This window comes from Dromiciops gliroides, chromosome 6 (genome assembly GCF_019393635.1).
Source record: "Dromiciops gliroides isolate mDroGli1 chromosome 6, mDroGli1.pri, whole genome shotgun sequence".
Classification (NCBI taxonomy): Eukaryota; Metazoa; Chordata; class Mammalia; order Microbiotheria; family Microbiotheriidae; genus Dromiciops; species Dromiciops gliroides.
Window position 1 is genome coordinate 185,647,532 of NC_057866.1, and position 17,949 is coordinate 185,665,480.

At 35.0% G+C, this 17,949-nt stretch overlaps 1 protein-coding gene across 3 annotated transcripts in view; it reads right to left on the reverse strand.

Moving 5' to 3' along the window:
* Positions 1-17,949, reverse strand: part of SPOCK3 (SPARC (osteonectin), cwcv and kazal like domains proteoglycan 3) — a 577,080-nt gene that overhangs the window by 46,549 nt on the left and 512,582 nt on the right. For all 3 annotated transcript variants that reach the window (XM_043972767.1, XM_043972769.1, XM_043972770.1), the window contains one exon: positions 7,520-7,639. In XM_043972767.1, coding sequence (XP_043828702.1) covers positions 7,520-7,639 — 120 coding nt within the window. The remainder of the gene's footprint in view (positions 1-7,519; positions 7,640-17,949) is intronic.

Below are 17,949 nucleotides of genomic sequence, written 5' to 3' on the forward strand. Positions count from 1 at the left end.
AATTGAAGGAGAGACATCACTATAATATTTCAATTGCCAGGAATAGTTTTGTGCAAATGCAGTCACATATAAAAAGACAGCCCTGCATTAGTGTCTTCCTTTATAGTTTCTCCATGGTATGGAAGTGATTCTGGATTCTCTTAAATCTAAGTTTTGTAAGGTCCTACCAAGCAGAAAAGGATCCAGACACAAGATTAGCAGAAAACTATTTCATGATGCTCTAAGGACCAGGCTTGCTGTATCCAGAGAGCCCTGTCAACAGATAGTCTAATATCAAGTGATGGTATTTTTCTCACCATGACAAATGATGAGGACCCTCTACTACATTTTAGAAGGAAATCAATCTGATTGTGTGAAAAGAGCATCACGACTAACAAAATCTCAAATTCATGAAAGTGAGTTAATATCTATTTCCCCATCTTCCTTTTCCTTAATTTTTCCCCTCATCTCCCATTTCAATTTTGATTTGAAAACATGAACAAATGTGTTATCTACATAATTCCTTTTCCTTGCTGCCACACGTTTTTCTTTCTTGCTGTTAAAACCACAGCTGGCTTTCCCAGGTGCTGAGAGATCCAGGCTGCCAGTATAACAGTAGTGCCAGTATAATGCCAGTCTATAGTAAAGCCAATCCTAAATTTCCAGAAGCTTGCTGTTCTAATACCTAGGTAGCAGGTGCTGATTTTTTTTTTCTTTTTCCTCTTCCCTCTTCTGTTGGAATAAGGAGAAGAAATGGTTATTCTGCAAGGTTGTCATAGTGATGGGTGAAAAAGGAGAGAAAAATCATAGAGGAGAAGAAGAGAAGACTCTGGATATGTTGCCCTCATCTTGCTTGATTAAATGGCACTGATAGATGGGGTTGACTTGCTCTTAGCTGAAAAACTGATAGAAGAGGTATTGCTTCCATGGATTAAATTGATATCAACCACCATTTATTAAATGCTTACAACGTGCCAGGCACTATGCAGACATTACAAAGACAAAAATAAACCTATCTAAAGGAAGTTATGTTCTATTGGGAGAAGCTACAAGATGTCTGTGGGTAAATATCTGCAAGGTAATATAGGAGGAGGAGGACACTAAAAAGAAAGGGCTATTCAAGCGGGCTTCAATGAGGTGGCACCCAAGGTATACATTGAAAGAAGATAAAGATTCTGAGAGGGAGGGGTAAGGATATAATATGATCTTAGAGTGTAAGACAAACTTTTCAAAGGGATGGAGGCAGGAGATGGAATGCACTGATGAGTTCAGGGAATAGGCTGATTAGAAGATAGATAGGATAAAGAGAAGCAATATAGGATAAGACAGGAACAGTAGCTTAGAGCCAGATTTGTGGCTATCTATAAAAGCTGGGATGAGGCAGCTTAATGGAAAATGTATTAGAGAAGTCAGGGATACAAAATTGGGAGGACAAATAAAAGCCAGTTAAAGGAACATTCCACAATTAATTGGTAAGGGAGGAGAGGGAGAGAAGGCCAAGATGATATAGAACTTGAGACCTCACAGGGTATGAAGTGGGGCAGATGCTGAAATAAAGCCCTAGAGACTTTAAAGAACTTTTCAAGAAATCCATAGCAAACTCAGGTTTTGAATAGATGTCCTTTGACTCCAGACCCCTCCCCCTTCTACAACATGTAGTCTTCAAGAGAAACAAAGGATAGAAGATAAAAGGTTTAAGGGAAAAGACAATCTGTTCCATAATGCACATGTTGAATTTTGAAATGCAATGCAGCATACAGTTATAGAAATCCAGCAGACAATTAGGAATTACACATTAGAGAAAAATCAATGAGAAATGCTATTTCTCCTCATCTCCAAGAAGAGAAATCATGTTGGTGGAAGAAGTCCATACATTCAATATTGCAAATGACATTTTTGGGATTTGTATTTTGTAATTGATTTTTCCTAAGAAAGTCATCATGGTAGAAAGGCTAGAAAGCTACTCACAGAATGATGAAGGACTAGGCTCATCCCATTTCTGACAACTACTAGCTGGAAGATTCTGGAAATAACTTCAAATAACTTCAGTGCCCAGGAAATTCTCTAAAACTAGCGTTGCCAATCTACATTGGTATAAGAGGAGTTTTCTCACTTGGACTTCCCTGTACCAAAGAAATAAAAGGTCTGGATAGTTGGATATAAAAAATTTATATATAGAAACTAAACTACTAAGATTAAAAGTGGACATTTTTCCCCCTACAGAAATTAATATTAAAATGTAAATCAAAATTCAAAGTTGTAGACAAAATAATTTAAAAGAATACTTAACTAGAAGAAAAAACAAAAACTTGACAGTTTAACCCACAGAGCCCAGGACCTCAAACTCTAAGCTTCTATAGACTAGATTTAAAATTAGGGCCACCCCCAGGAATCATTCTCTCTGGCTGCTGTTATTCCCACCCATAGTTACTACTAGGGAATTTGACTGGGTTCATGAATCCACTATGTACATGGATAAAAAGATCCACAGGTCGTGTAGATTCCTGTATTGGAGGTAACAGAGTTCATATGATCATACAGGGCAATTTTTATTCTACCTTACAAAAATGTGAAAACTATGTAAAGGATTCAGTTACCCCTAAACAGCTGATATAAAGTCCTGTCCTCTGGGCTTCTAGTGCCATCCTGAAAGGTTGGTTTCTCTTGGAAAGGAAAGCAATCCAGTGTTGCTAAACAGGAAACCCCCCCTAACATTACTGTGTACCTTACTTTATCTTAGATACCTCTAAAGGCATATAGCATTTTGTAGTAAACAGAGATCCCCTCCCAAGCCCCCAAAGGAATGATACCTGGTGGCTATGAAATAGAATTCTTCCTTTATGTTAAACCTGCTCTTTCTGAATTACAGTAACAATAAGTAGGGCCAAATCTAAGCCTTTATATTTTTCACAAATTATGTAGCTACTCCTATACCTACATGATTCTCTGTTAAGAAGCTTGTACTGTTCTGGCCCTTCCTCTGTATACTCTAGAAGGCTAAATGATACCCAGCATTCTGAAATCTGGAAGTGACCCTGAGGTGACCTTGAAGCTGATTCTGATCTCTTCTCAGGGCAGAGTTCAAGAATTTTTAGTACTCTTCTAACAACTCGTTCCATTCAGTTCAGAGTATGTCTGCCACCATCTTTTCAAGGCTTGTTTTGGCACTCAAAGTCCAGAGACATGGGCTGCGGTAAATATTGTTAGTAGAATTTGGGTAAAGGATAACTTTTCAATCCCTAGGGTCTTCTCTTCTTTTTTTATTTTTTTAGTGAGGCAATTGGGGTTAAGTGACTTGCCCAGGGTCACACAGCTAGTAAATGTTAAGTGTCTGAGGCCGGATTTGAACTCAGGAACTCCTGATTCCAGCGTCAGTGCTCTATCCACTGCACCACCTAGCTGCCCGGGTCTTCTCTTCTTCCTTCTATGTTCTGTTTAGTTGTACAGAGAGGGAAAAAAAGTAAAAGGAGAGACTGAATTTCTAACTAACCCCGCCCCCCCCAGCCCACTTTAATAGGCCAACAAAAAAAGATGGGTCCTTTCAGGACATCTTATTTCACAACAGTCCTACCCAATCAATTAATCATTAAATCAATACATAGTGAGTCAGGAACGGGTCAAATGCCCATTTTTATACCCTTCACAATGAAGGTACAATCAAAGTCCTTCCTTCCTCTAGTGACAGGGAAAAGGACTTGATTTGTGATTTCTTTAACAGAGAAAACTCATGGGTGATGATCCACAATATTTTAGATGCATCTGGCCATGGGTACAATGTAGTCAAATTTTCTCACTTTCCTCCTCATAAAGTAGCCAAGGACTGCCTTAGCTTCTAAGGCTGCTTTGTCACTGTTCTGCACATTATGAGTTTGCAGGCCTCTAAAAATACCCAGATCTTTTCCATATAACTGATGCCTAAGCTCTAATGGTGCTAAATATAGAATGTCACATTTATCTCTTTAAAATTTAATCTTATTTGATTCATTTCAATGGTCTAGCCCATTAAAATCTTTTTTTTTCCTGTGTGTGTGTCCTGACTCTGTCATACAATGTGTTTGACACATTGTCAGCTTTGTGTCCCCTGCAAATTTTAACAAGCTTGCCTTCCATGCTTTCCCAAAAAGAATCAAGCAAAAGACCTTTAGGGCATTTGATAGGGACCTCCTTCTAAACTGACATCAACATATTAATGACTACTCTAGAGAGCCAACATCCAACCCCAAGTAAATTCACCTATATCTTGTTCTCAATCACTTTTTATCTCTTCTACAAGAATAACAAAAGAGAATATTGCTTGTCTTCTTCTTTCTCTAGCATTTAATACTGATAACTACTCACTCTTGGATACTATCTACTACCACTCTGACATGTGAAATAGAATTCTTGCCATTTCCTCCCTACCTCTGTTTCTTTTCTGTTGTAAATATGAATATATGGATCATCTGGATTTGATGGAGGTACATTATTATCCAAAAGAATTTTTATGGGACCTTGGATTAATAGGAACAAAATGCCCTTTGCTCAAAAACCTCAAAGTGAACCAGACAGTCCCTATTTACTTTTCCCAAGAGAATAAACAAACTCAAATGCCCCTTTGATATTCCCATTCACTATCTTCTTTCCCCTGGAAGAGAGACCTCCTTGTCTCAGATAATACCTGGTCTGGTTTCCATCTATCTATTGATTAGCATCTGCTTTAAGTTAAGCTGTTAAACTGATTTGCATTGTTTAACTAATTTACAATTGTAATGGGTTGATCTGTATCATCCAAAGAAGTTATTCTGTAACCAGTGAGCCAAGAAACCTTAAAAACCCTTAGAAAGAAGAGGAGCTTTGAGCTTCTCTCTTAGAAGGGAAGACTCCGGGGCAGCTAGGTGGTGCAGTGGATAAAGCATTGGTCCTGAATTCAGGAGGACCTGAGTTCAAATCTGGCCTCAGACACTTGACACTTACTAGCTGTGTGACCCTGGGCAAGTCACTTAACCCCCATTGCCCCACCAAACCCCCCCCCCCCAAAAAAAAAAAAGAAGGGAAGACTCCACACCTATGATCATGTGTTGTACATTTCTTCTTGGGACAAAATATTTTTTTTTCTGTCTGTCTCTGATCTGTTTTGTAGGAGGACAGATATGGATAGCATGTTCTTTGATCTGGTTAGTAGGAGATGTTATAAGATACTATAATTTCTCTGATATGTTTATTAATATTAAAGGAGAGATTAAAGATTACTTCTCTGATTTGTTTGTAGGAGACAGGCAGATACAAAAGCTATATTTTTATATTCAACACTGTCTCATTTGTTGACTCTTTGCTTTCACTCTGTTTCTTAATTTGCTATTTTTGTTAGGGGGACCTTTTATCCAGAATTCCCCACATTGACAATTTTAGTAATAAACTTGAATCTTTTCCTGCTACCTCTTTTCATATGCAATTAGTCACTAAATTTTGTTGATTCTAACTCTGCAATACCCTGGTCAGCATCCTTACATAGAACGAGGGGAAAAAAAATTGTTGGTTGTAAATTTTCCCAAAGTAGAATACAGTGAGAATGCACTTTTGAGTACTATATTTAATTTAAAATATATAAATAAATAAATAAACTAAAATTGTCAACTTAAAAAGCTGTGATATAATGCTGACTCATATTAATTTAAGTTTATAATTAATCAAATCCTTTTCTTTCTTTTTTCTTAAAATAAATTCTTGCTAAGTCAAGGAACCACCAATTTATTCAACATATTTTTTAAAACTTCTATTCAGGAATCTTATCACTGATGAATTAAGTAGGTTCCCCCCCCCCTTTTTTTTTCTTTTAGTCTAGAATTACAGATTACTGAGATAATTTTGAATCTTGGTGCTCAAATATATTTTCTTATTTATATGTTCCAGGACATCATCATCTGAAAATGCAACAAGCCTGTTTACACCCAAGTCATTGGTATAACTTTTAAATGAGAGAGATTTACATATAGATGTATGTGGTACTTCACCAGGGACCTTTGTTTAGGTATAACTGACTTTTATTAATCATTACAGTTTTAACATTATTGTTCAGTCAGTCACTGACCTAACTTCCAGACCATATTTCATCATATCTTACAAGGAGCTTAAAAATATTATTGATTGATTATGCAGCTTTAGCTCTCCAAATGAAGAATAAAGACTCAAAGTTCATGAAATTTTAAATGACTATATCCCTAAGTAGAGACTAATTCACCTAAAACCTGAAACAGATTACTTGAATAATACATAAAGAAAACAGAAATTCATAGAACTATAAATTTAGATCTAAATGAGAGCTTAGATATCACTTCAACTAACCTGATATTTTATACATGAGAAAATAAAGCTAAAGGAAGTTATTCCATTTCATAAAACTATTATGTAGTATAGTTGTGATTTGAACCCAGGTCTTTGAATTCAGAATCCAGCATACTTTTGAATGTGCCATGGTTTCAGCCAAGAAGAATGTTGTTAGGCAGAAAAATAGAGGTTGCTAAGAAAAAGCCAAAGCCATGTTCCTTGATTTCTTCACTGTTTTATCTTTTGTTAATTTTGTTTTGAAGTATGCCCTGGGGAATTCTGCTTTGTTTTTCTATGTCTAATATATTTTCTATTTATTTAATAATATTTCTTTATTTAATATGATTATTATAATAAATAATCAAGATATATTTAATTTAATTATTTATAATATAATTTTAACAATCCAATCATTACTTACTTTAATATAATCACATATTTATTGTTGTTGCTATAATAACAAAATAACTAATGTTTATATAACACTTAAAGGTTTACAAATGCTTTTTTTTTTCATTCATCTCAATATCCTCACAACCCTAGGATGTAAGTGCAATTATTATCCCCACTTTACAGATAAGGAAAGTGAAGCAGATGGTAGTTATATGACTTACTCAGAAGCACATAAGTAGAAAGTGTCTAAAACAAGATTTCAGCTCATATATTTATACATAACGCCTGACACATTAGACTCTCAGTTCCTATTATTTGAAATGAAAAATGCTATGAAGATATGAAGAAAAATTACATATGTACTTGGTCCTGTCCTCAAGGAGACTATAATCTACATAGTCTTTCTTAATAAAGCTTTGAAAATTAACCATTTAGTTCTAATTTGCATTCTCTAGGGGAAAAAATATATCCCAATTCCTGCTACTTTTCTGCTTTCCTACCTTCATAGAAGGAAAAAAGAAATATGTTTACTCACATCTATCAAATCACCATCCTTTCAAGGAATTATTTGACTCTACTTTGTATTCTCAAGCAAGGTGGATACTAAATAGTGATTTGCAAATGACATTAACTTTCTCAACTAGATATCTCTTTGTAAATGTTATGAGTGTATTTGAATATAATGGCCAAGTTCCAAATTTTGAGAAACATTTAAAAAAAGAAATCACTCTGAAAAGCATGTTTTCAACAGGATGACTTACTGAAGATACAAGTAGCATTTATCAAGAACAGTCATATATAGCTGTATCAAAGACAATGGTACATAGCAAATTGGAATTCTTACTGCTTCTTTCTGGCCTCTGTAATGCTTTGGTTTTCTTGTTCTGGCTTCCACTTTCGTGAAGTGCCTTGAACCAGTCACGCAGTCTGTTTGCCACCTCTCTGAACTCCAAATCACCACACACTATAAAAGCAACAAGACACAAACAGGAACCTGGATGATTATTTAGCACAATGGGGATGTTTCTTTCCAAAACAGTCTCATAAATTTAAAGACAAAGAAATCTGAGATGAGTCTAAATTTTGGGATCAAATTGATTTGGACTTCTGATGTTTCATTATATGCATCATGAGTAAACATGCATTTAATATAGTTTTGTTTACAATACAAATTAACATTTATAAATCTAAATAACCTTATTGATAGTTTAGAAATAGCATTATTAGGACTAAAAAGCCAAACCAAAATATCCCAATCTAAGGGAAACCAGTGGGGGAAATGTTTTAACCAAATTACTTATTTGTAATATCTCTAACTATCCATCTATTTACTAAAATTATGGATGACCAAACACTTGGTATACAGGTACCTGTGGATAGAAGTGATTTGGGGAAAGAAAAAAGGAAGTTCCTATTTATAAATCTACTCCATAGAGTTGTCTTTTCTGTTTTTCTATAACATGCTTCTGGACCATATTTTTGTATGTCAAACATTTTATGCCTAAATAGTTTATATAAGTCCTGGTTAGTATATTATCTTTTCAACAGAAAAAACATAGTGTATTATTTAACTATAGGAAGGGATCAATGAAGAAAAATAATAATAAATATTTTATTGAATTTCTTATCAATTACAAAAAATATTTTTTGGCTAATATATGGTTGTTGGTTTATAAGTTGACATTTTTTAAAAACATTCTATGAATGAAAAAGAAACAGAAATTACAGCATATTGGGGGGGAAGGAGTATGGTTGTATGAATTGAAGAACAACACATGTTCTACATAAGAGGTTGCCAAAATCAAATGTTCTGAAAACCTACTGGATTCACAGGTCCAAAAGATACCACATGAAATGCAAATACAGTCACTTTGCTGATTTGTTGCAGTTATTCTACTTGTTCAACACACAAGCTTTCCTCAAACATGTAGTGCCCTTTCTCTTTTCATGGAATCAAGAGGATATATTGGGTTCAAGTGCCAGTACATGTCTACTTCTGTCTTATGCTTCTGATGCAAATCAATGTTAACTGTTCCTGGCAAAAGCTTAAAAAGAACAATTCACTCCAACAATTCCCACATTTTAGAAAAAGGCAAAGATGAGATCAATATATGTGAGAGATTAAAAAAAAAAAAGAGTCTCATCTCACTTCTGTATACCATAATGATTAGTAACTCTTCTAAAGAGTTTGTGTCACCCTGAATCTGTTAGCTTATCATATTGAGTTACCTTTTGTCCTTTTAGCAAGGCATTAGTGGGTACACCCACATTTCATGAAGAGATGCCCCTACACTATCTCTGAAGGCCCACATCTTATAATTTCAGCAAATCAATTGGGTTGAACTCAATGAATTGATTAAAGTCTCCTTTCAACTAACTGCTCCTTACACCTAATGTTTCAGTTTTGTACATTAGGTGTAAGAGAGACATGTTAGCTATCATAAGAAGTTTTTTTGTAACTACTAAATCAGTAAATTAAAAACCTTTATTCTTTTTTTTTGTCTCTAAGGTTATAAATTCTAAGGAAAAAAATCAGACATATGCTTTCAATATTTCTTCCTTGACTGTTTAATTATCTGAATTACTTTAGGTCATGAATGATCAGCATCGCAAATGAAAGTGATTTAAAATATTCTGATTGCACACTGCCATTTTGTTTGCTTCTCTACAATCCAATCAGCTCCAATGTAAGTGTCTTCTCTCAAGCACCATATGTAACTGCACTTATAACATTAGCAAATTTAAGCATACTGTACATATCTATCTATTGAATGCACCAAATCAAATGTGATAGTGTATAAATAATAAACAAGATATGTACTTTCATTTTCTGTGTTCAGAGAACCAGGAAGTCCCTCCAAAGAACAGCACAGGTTCTTTTGGTTCCTTTTCTATCTCAACTGAGACACCCCATGAACTAGTGGGTGACTGTGCTAGATTCTGAGGATACAATATTAAAACAAACATCTGTCCCTTTACTCCAAAAACTTACCTTCTAGTGGGGAAATATAGCCATACATTTACAGAGATAGATAAGTATAAGCTGATTTTAAAAGGGAGAAAATGTAATCAAGGATGAATAAGAAGGCATCTGCTAAAACCTGACACATAAGTTGAGCCTTCCAGAAATCTAAATATTTTAAAAGATAGAAGTGAAGAGTGAAGACACTGTAAGCCTGTGGATAGTACCCACAAAGGCATCAAAATGGGGAAAGAAATGCCAACTTTGGGGATCAACTATTATTCCATTATGGTTGGAATGCTGGTAAAAGTCACTTAACCACTTAAGTTCTGACTTGGGTTCTCCTTCCTGGCCCTCAGATGATATAAGCTAGTTTTTCCCTACAAGGCAACAAACCTGGGGTTTCATTGGGCTGGAGTTATAGGAAGGTTCAAATTGTGCCCCCCCACCCCCTTGCTGCAGGTTCCTTATCGTATTTATTTGTTTTTTAAAGCACTAAAGGTCCCACCCACGTGAGAGTTATGTCCTTCTGAGTTAGTGGATGTCTGAGGACTAAGTAAGTGACCACACTCTCCCCTGCTGAACAGATGTTTTCCAGGACTTGGATTTACCAAAGCTGCTGTGTTGAATATACTATCTATAACTACTCAAGGATCTATCAGTGCCTCATTTTATTCCCATCATTAAACCTGAACTAACAGGTAGTTGGGCTGAGTGTTTCTTGCCCCTAAAAACTTTTCTGGACTTAATTTTCTTTTCTTTTCTTTCTCTTTCTTTTTCTTTCTTTCTTTCTTTTTTTTTTTTTTTTTTTTGGTAAATGTTGGGATGGGACTAGATGGCTCAAAGGTTCATTCTTTCAGGTCCAATATCCTAAGTATTGTGATATATGGCTTTAATCACTTTTGTCTGCTGGGCACATGTTTTTAAGTGCTTCTTTTTTAACCTGTTCTGTTCTTTTGCTTGCTACTGAAACTGTCTGAACTCTTTATTATATTTCAAGTTCGGTCTTAGACTTTGCATTCCACATGCAAAGGAAATGCTACAATTCACAATAACTGCTCCAACTAGCTAACTACTTCTAGCTCTAACTCATCATTTACACATGGATACAGGGTATATTCTTTCATATAGCCTTTCTTTTAAGGATAATAGTTAAATTTTGGATAACAACAATTGAATTTTAATTATAGTTTTTACTTTTCTTAGATTCACAGGAACATGGACTTAGAACTAGAAAGAATTTAAAGGTCAACCACCATCTCATTCAAGAAGATGAAACTGAACCCCAGAGTGGGGAAATTATATGATCAAAGTCAAAGAAATGGCCATGACAGCATTGGGATTTTATCCCATTTCCTATGATTCCATATCCAATACTGATTGGAATCATTAAGATCAATAAACCCCATTTCTTTTATTAGAAAGATGAGAATCCATATAAATCATCAGCATTTCTATACATGACCAACAAAGTCCAGCAGCAAGAGATAGAAAGAGAAATTCCATTTAAAGTAACGGTAGATAATATAAAATACTTGGGAGTCTACTTGCCAAAACAAACCCAGGAACTCTATGAACACAATTACCAAACACTTTTCAAACAAATCAAATCAGATCTAAAAAATTGGAAAGATATCAATTGCTCATGGATAGGCTGAGCTAACATAATAAAAATGACAATTCTACCTAAATTAATGTACTTATTCAGTGCCATACCAATCAGACTACCTAAAAATTATTTTATAGAGCTAGAAAAAATAATAACTAAATTCATCTGGAAAAACAAAAAGTCAAGAATATCAAGGGAATAATGAAAAAAATGCACAGGAAGGTGGGTTAGCTGTACCAAATCTGGAGCTCTACTATAAAGCAGCAGTCATCGAAACTATCTGGTACTGGCTAAGAAATAGAGTGAAGGACCAATGGAATAGGCTAGGCACAGGAGACACAGTAGTAAATGACATTAGTAATGTACTGATTGATAAACCCAAAGACCCCAGCTTCTGGGATAGGAATTCAGTATTTGACAAAAATTGCTGGGAAAACTGGAAGACAGTATGACAGAAATTAGGCAGAGACCAACATTTGACACTTTATACTAAAATAAGGTCAAAATGGGTACATGATTTAGATATAAGAGGTGATACCATAGGTAAATTAGGAGAAAAAGGAATAGTTTACCTTTCAGATCTTAGGAAAAGAGAGTAGTTTATGAGCAAACAAGAGATAGAGAATATTATGAAATGCAAAATAGATTACTTTGATTACATGAAATTAAAAAGGTTTTGTACAAACAGAAGTAATACACCCAAAATTAGAAGGGATACAGAAAACTGGGAAACAATCCTTATGGCTAGTACCTCTGATAAAGGCCTCATTTCTAAAATATATAGGGAACTAAATCAAATTTATATGAATCCAAGTCATGCCCCAATTGAGAAATGGTCAAAGGATATGAACAGGCAGTTTTCTGATGAAGGAATCAAAGCTATCTATTCCCATATGAAAAAATGTTCTAAATCACTATTGATTAGAGAGATGCAAATTAAAACAACTCTGAGATACCACCTGACACCTATCAGATTGACTGAAATGACAAAAAAGAAAAATAATAAATGTTGGAGAAGCTGTGGGAAAATTGGAACACTAATGCATTGTTGGTGGAGCTGTGAACTGATCCAACCATTCTGGAGAGCAATGTGGAATTATGCCCAAAGAGCTAGAAAGCTGTGCATTTCCTTTGACCCTGCAATACCAGTCTTGGGTCTTTTTCCCAAAGAGATCATAAAAAAGAGAAAAGGACCCACATGTACAAAAATATTTATAGCTGCTCTTTACGTGGTAGCAAGGAATTGGAAGTTGAGGGGATGTCCATCAATTGGGGAATGGCTGAACAAGTTGTGGTATATGAATGTAATGGAATTCTATTGTGCTGTAAGAAACGATGAGCAGGTAGAGTTCAGAGAAACCTGGAAGAACTTGCATGAAATGATGATGAGTGAGATGAGCAGAACCAGAAGAACATTATACTCAGTATCATCAACACTATGTGTGGACCAACTGTGATAGATTAGATTCTTCTCACCAATCCAAAGGAACAAGAATGTTCCAAAGGACTCATGATGGAAAAGAATCTCCAAATCCAAGGGAAAAAAAAAAAGAACTGTGGGATATGGATGCTGATTGGACCATACTATTTCTTTTGTTTTTAATGCTGTTGGTTTTCTGATTTCAGGTTTTTCCTTTGTGCTCTGATCCTTCTCTTATAACATGACTAATGCAGAAATATGTTTAATGTTATTATGTATATTTAACCTATATCACATTGCCTGCTGTGTAGGGGAGGGGGGGGAGAGAGGGGAAAAAAATTTGAAATCTTATATAAACAAATCTTGAAAACTCTTTCTACATGTAACTGGAAAATAACAAAATACTTTTATTTTTAAAAAAAAGAAAGATGAGAAAACTGTGGCTTATGGAAACGACGAGATCTAACACTTTATGATTACACTTGTGTCAGAGAAAAGTCTCATGACCCAGAGTATACAGGTGGACTTCAGAAAGTTTGTCATTCTCTCGATACACTACCATTCAGGAAATATATAGGTAGTACCTCATAGTATGCCAAGACCTATTTTTATAAAAATACATTTTTATTGACTTTATTAAATATTTCCCATTGTATGTAAAACATTTTCATAATCATTTAAAAATTAAGTTCCAGATTCTGTTCCTCTGATCCCCTCTCCCTCCTTGGGAAGGCAATTTGATATCAATTATCCATATCAAGTCACAGGAAACATATTCCTATATTAGTCATCTTGTAAAAGAAAGCAGAGAAAGGAAAAGAAAACAAGAATAGTAAAGTTTTTAAAAGCATGCTTCAATCTGCATTAAGAGTTTATCAGTGTTCTCTCTAGAGTTGAACCACATTTTCCATCGTGAGTTCTTTTGAATAGGGTTGCAATCATTGGCTTGATAAGAATAGTTAAATCTTTCACAATTGAACATTTTTACAATGCTGTGTTACTGTGTATAATGTTCTGCAGGTTCTGGTCATTTTATATTACCTGAGTTCATATAATCCTTTCCAGATTTTTCTGAAAACTATCCTGTTCATCATTTCTTATAGCACAACAATATTCCATCACAATCATGTACCAGAACTTGTTCATCCATTCCCCAATCGATGGGCATGCCTTTGATTTCCAATTCTTTGCCACAATAAAAGAGATGCTATGAATATTTTTGTACAAATAGGTCCTTTTCCTTTTCTTTGGGATATAGACTTAATGTTGGTATTACTGGGTGAAAGGGTATGCATATTTTTATAGCCCTTTGTATATAGTACCAAATTGTTCTCTAGAATGGTTGTACTAGGATACAACTGCACTAACAATGCATTAGTGTACCAATTTTTCCATATCTTTTCCAGCATTTGTCATTTTTTTTTGCTGCCATGTTAGTTCATCTGCTAGGTGTGAGTTGATACATCAGAGTTGTTTTAATGCCTTTCTCTAATCAGTAATGATTTAGAACCTTTTTTGATATGATTATTGAACCTTTGATTTCTTCTGAAAACTGCTTGTTCAAATCCTTTGACCATTTATCAACTGGGGAATGGCTCTTTTAAAAAAATAGCACAGTTCTGCACGTATTTGAGAAACAAGGTCTTTATCAGAGAAACTTCATAAGTCCCCTCCCGACCCCCACTTTCTTGTTTTCCTTCTAATTTTGGATGCATATGTTTTGCTTGTGCAACCCCCTTTTAATTTAATATAATAAAAATATCTATTTTACTTCCTATGATTGTTCCTAGCTCTTTTTTGGTTATAGACTCTTCCCATTTCCATAAATCTGCAGAGAGTTTTTCCAAGCCCCCTGATTACCTTGATGTCATCTTTATGTCTAAATCATTTATCCATTTTGACTTTCTGCTTGGTATACTATGTGAGATGTTGGCATATGCCTAGTTTCTGCTAAACTGCTTTCTAGTTTTCCCAGCATTTTTTGTCAAATGTTGACCTCTTGCCCCCAAAGCTTGAGAATCTTTAGGTTTATCAAACATTAGAGTGCTATGGTTATTTACTACTATGTATTGTTTACCTAAGGGATTCCACTAATCCGACACTCTATTTCTTAGCTAGTACAGATCATTTTGATGATTACCATTTTGTAATGTAGTTTGAAATCTGGAGCTGGTAACCGGCCATCATCATATTTTTTCCCATTTATTCCCTTGATAATCTTAACATTTTGTTCTTCCAGATGAATTTTGTTATTGTTTTCCTAGCTCTATAAAATAATTTTTGGTAGTTTGTTTGGTAACGGCACTTAATAAGTAAATTATTTTAGGTGGAAATGGTATTTTTATTACATTGGCTCAGCCTACACATTTGTTTAGATATGTCTTTGTGTAAAAAATGTTTTTTGGTTTCATTCCTATAATCCCTGGGTTGGTTTTGGCAGGTAAACTCCCAAGTATTTAATATCATCTGCAGGTATTTTAAAATGGGATTTCTCTTTCTCTCTCTTCCTGATTGATTTTGTTGGTATTATATAGAAATGCTGATGATTTATTTGGGTTTATTTTATTTCCTACAACTTTGTTGAAATTTTTAATTGTTTCAATGCCTTTATTTTAATTGAATATTTAGGGTCCTCTAAATTTGCCATCATATCATCTGCAAAGAGTGATACTTTTGTTTACTCACTGCTATTTTTATTACTTCAATTTCTTTTTTTTATTGCTATAGCTAGCATTTCTTGTACAATATTGAATAATAGTTATGATCTGTACTTCACTCCTGATCTTAATGTCAGGCTTCAAGTTTATCCCCATTACGTATAATGCTTGCTTTTTGCTTTAGATATTAGAAATCATTTTAAGAAAGGCTATTTTTATGATGTCTAGTGACCAAAATCTGAGAGATAGTGGAGAGTAGAATATCACATTATGACATGCTATGACACATGGTGTCACAGAGTCAAACATGACTGAACAGCTGAACAACAGTGTTTTGTATTTTGTCAAGTTTTTTTTTTATCTATTCATACGGTCAATTATGCTGATACTTTTCTTGATATTGAACTAGGTAGATGCTGTTTTTATTTCTATTTTAAAGTAGAAGAAAAGGAAAAGGGAAAAAATGTCACTACACAGCTAGTAGTAACTGTGTGAGGCCAAATTTAAATTCAGTTTTTCCTGATTGTGTAAGCCCCATGCTTTATCCATTGTGCCACCTAGTTACCTCCATAGGGGATGGTTGCTGAGTGGCCCAGTTACACAAAAGTATATAAATGCATAGGGAAGGAAGTAGCATGAAATAGAACTGCAAAAGCAAGCAGTCACTAGTTTTTGGAAGTTCTTGAAGGTGAAGCTAAGATATCTCAATGTTAATTAGAATGTAAGACATAGTTTGAAAAAGGTGTTGAACAGAGGAATGATATGATCAATTGTTTTGTTTTGTATTTTTTAAGATTGCCCAGGCAGGGGCAACTAGATGGCGCAGTGGATAGAGCACCAGCCCTGGAGTCAGGAGGACCTGAGTTCAAATCTGGCCTCAGACACATAACATTTACTGGCTGTGTGACCCTGGGCAAGTCACTTAACCCCAACTGCCTCACCAAAAAAAAAAAAAAAAAGATTGACCAGGCAGAGAATATCATAACATGGCAATTCTCTAGCCCATCTCACTCTACTTCTCTTAATTGTTCAAACAAAGAGGAATGAATAAGAGAAGAAAGCATGTGGTGGTTGTTTTTAATCATTGTGAATTCAGTCCCTTCTGTCAACTTGTCTTCTCCTCAGGGCACCCTTCATAACTCTTTGAGCAAATAATGGGCACACTATTTCTTAACTCCTTTGACTATCCATCATGCTAGTGTCCATTACTAGCAAAATGTCCAAATGCTTTATCTGAAATGTAGCATCTTAACTTAAAAAATGATAAATTGTATTGATTTCCCCATAAGTAATAGCGTATTGAGAATCGTATCTACATGATTAAAGTCAGCTATACCTAATTGTCTGAATGAATAAACACACCTTACAAGAGCCTTTCAATTTAATAAAATATTAACTCAATCACTCCCATGAGTAAAACTTGAATCAAAATACACAGTGCTTGCATTAATTTTTTAAGTAATTTATTTTAAAGCTGTGAAAGTATCAACTTTGATCCTGACCTCATTATTATTATAAAACTTTAAAAAAATTTGACATCTTTTTATTGGCACAGAAAAGTCCCAACAAGGAAACTCCTCCTGCTCAGGCAGATAGGCACCTGTTTCACAATTCATAACTGTAGAAAGCTACCTGGAAGCAGTAAGAGACAAGAAACTAGCCCAGAGTAAAATAGAGTATATGTTGCAGCAGGACTTGAACCAAGGTCTTCCTGACCTTTAGGCCCACTCTTTATAAGCCATGCCCTTCATTAAAACATAAGCCATGAGTTCCCTGGACACCAAAACTCTTGCTGCTCTCCCATGAATCTGAAAGTTTGTGATTCATAAATAATTCACTGTGAGGGAACCAACCTAAGGACTGAGGTGTTCTCTGCTGAACAGCAGGCAGCTTGTCAGACTATAGAGAAATTCTGCTGTATGGAGAGGTCTCTCCAGGCACTTAGGAAGGAGTAATATATTATTCATCATATGCTGATAGTCAGTGGCATTTGGGGTCAGAAAAGGTCTCCCTGAAAAGCACAAACAGAGCCGGGGCCAAGAGAGGTGGGATCATGTGACACTTAGCAGGTTAATGCTATGCTGGATACTACAGGCAAAAGTGTCTGACAGATGACAAATACAATTTGTTGATATACATTTAGAGTCACACAGCACATAAAATAATTTATTCTTGCCCTCTGGCTCAGGGAAGGACACATGAGTTTCTGTTGAAACCATGAAAGCCAAAGTTAAAAAACAAAACTACATGTTATATAACAGAATACTACTTTCCAATGGACCGTGGATATACAATTTTACATTATCCAATAACGTTTTATAAGGAGCATAACCTAAAAGATATTATTCATATCCTATGCTCAGAGTTGTTAGCTCTTCAAACTCAGGAAGAAGTCATGGGAACTGGGTCTTTAATGTAATTCAAACCGTTCAAGAGAAATTTTCATGTCCTACCATAAAATGCAGATTAAATACAGTGTTTATTAGAACAGCCATCCTCAGTTAATTGCATCTGCTAATTCTGTAACACTTAGGAAACCAATGAGTCATGTTGTTTGGTCATTTTCTCAGTCGTGTCCAACTCTTCATGACACCATTTAGGGTTTTCTTGACAAAGATACTGGAAT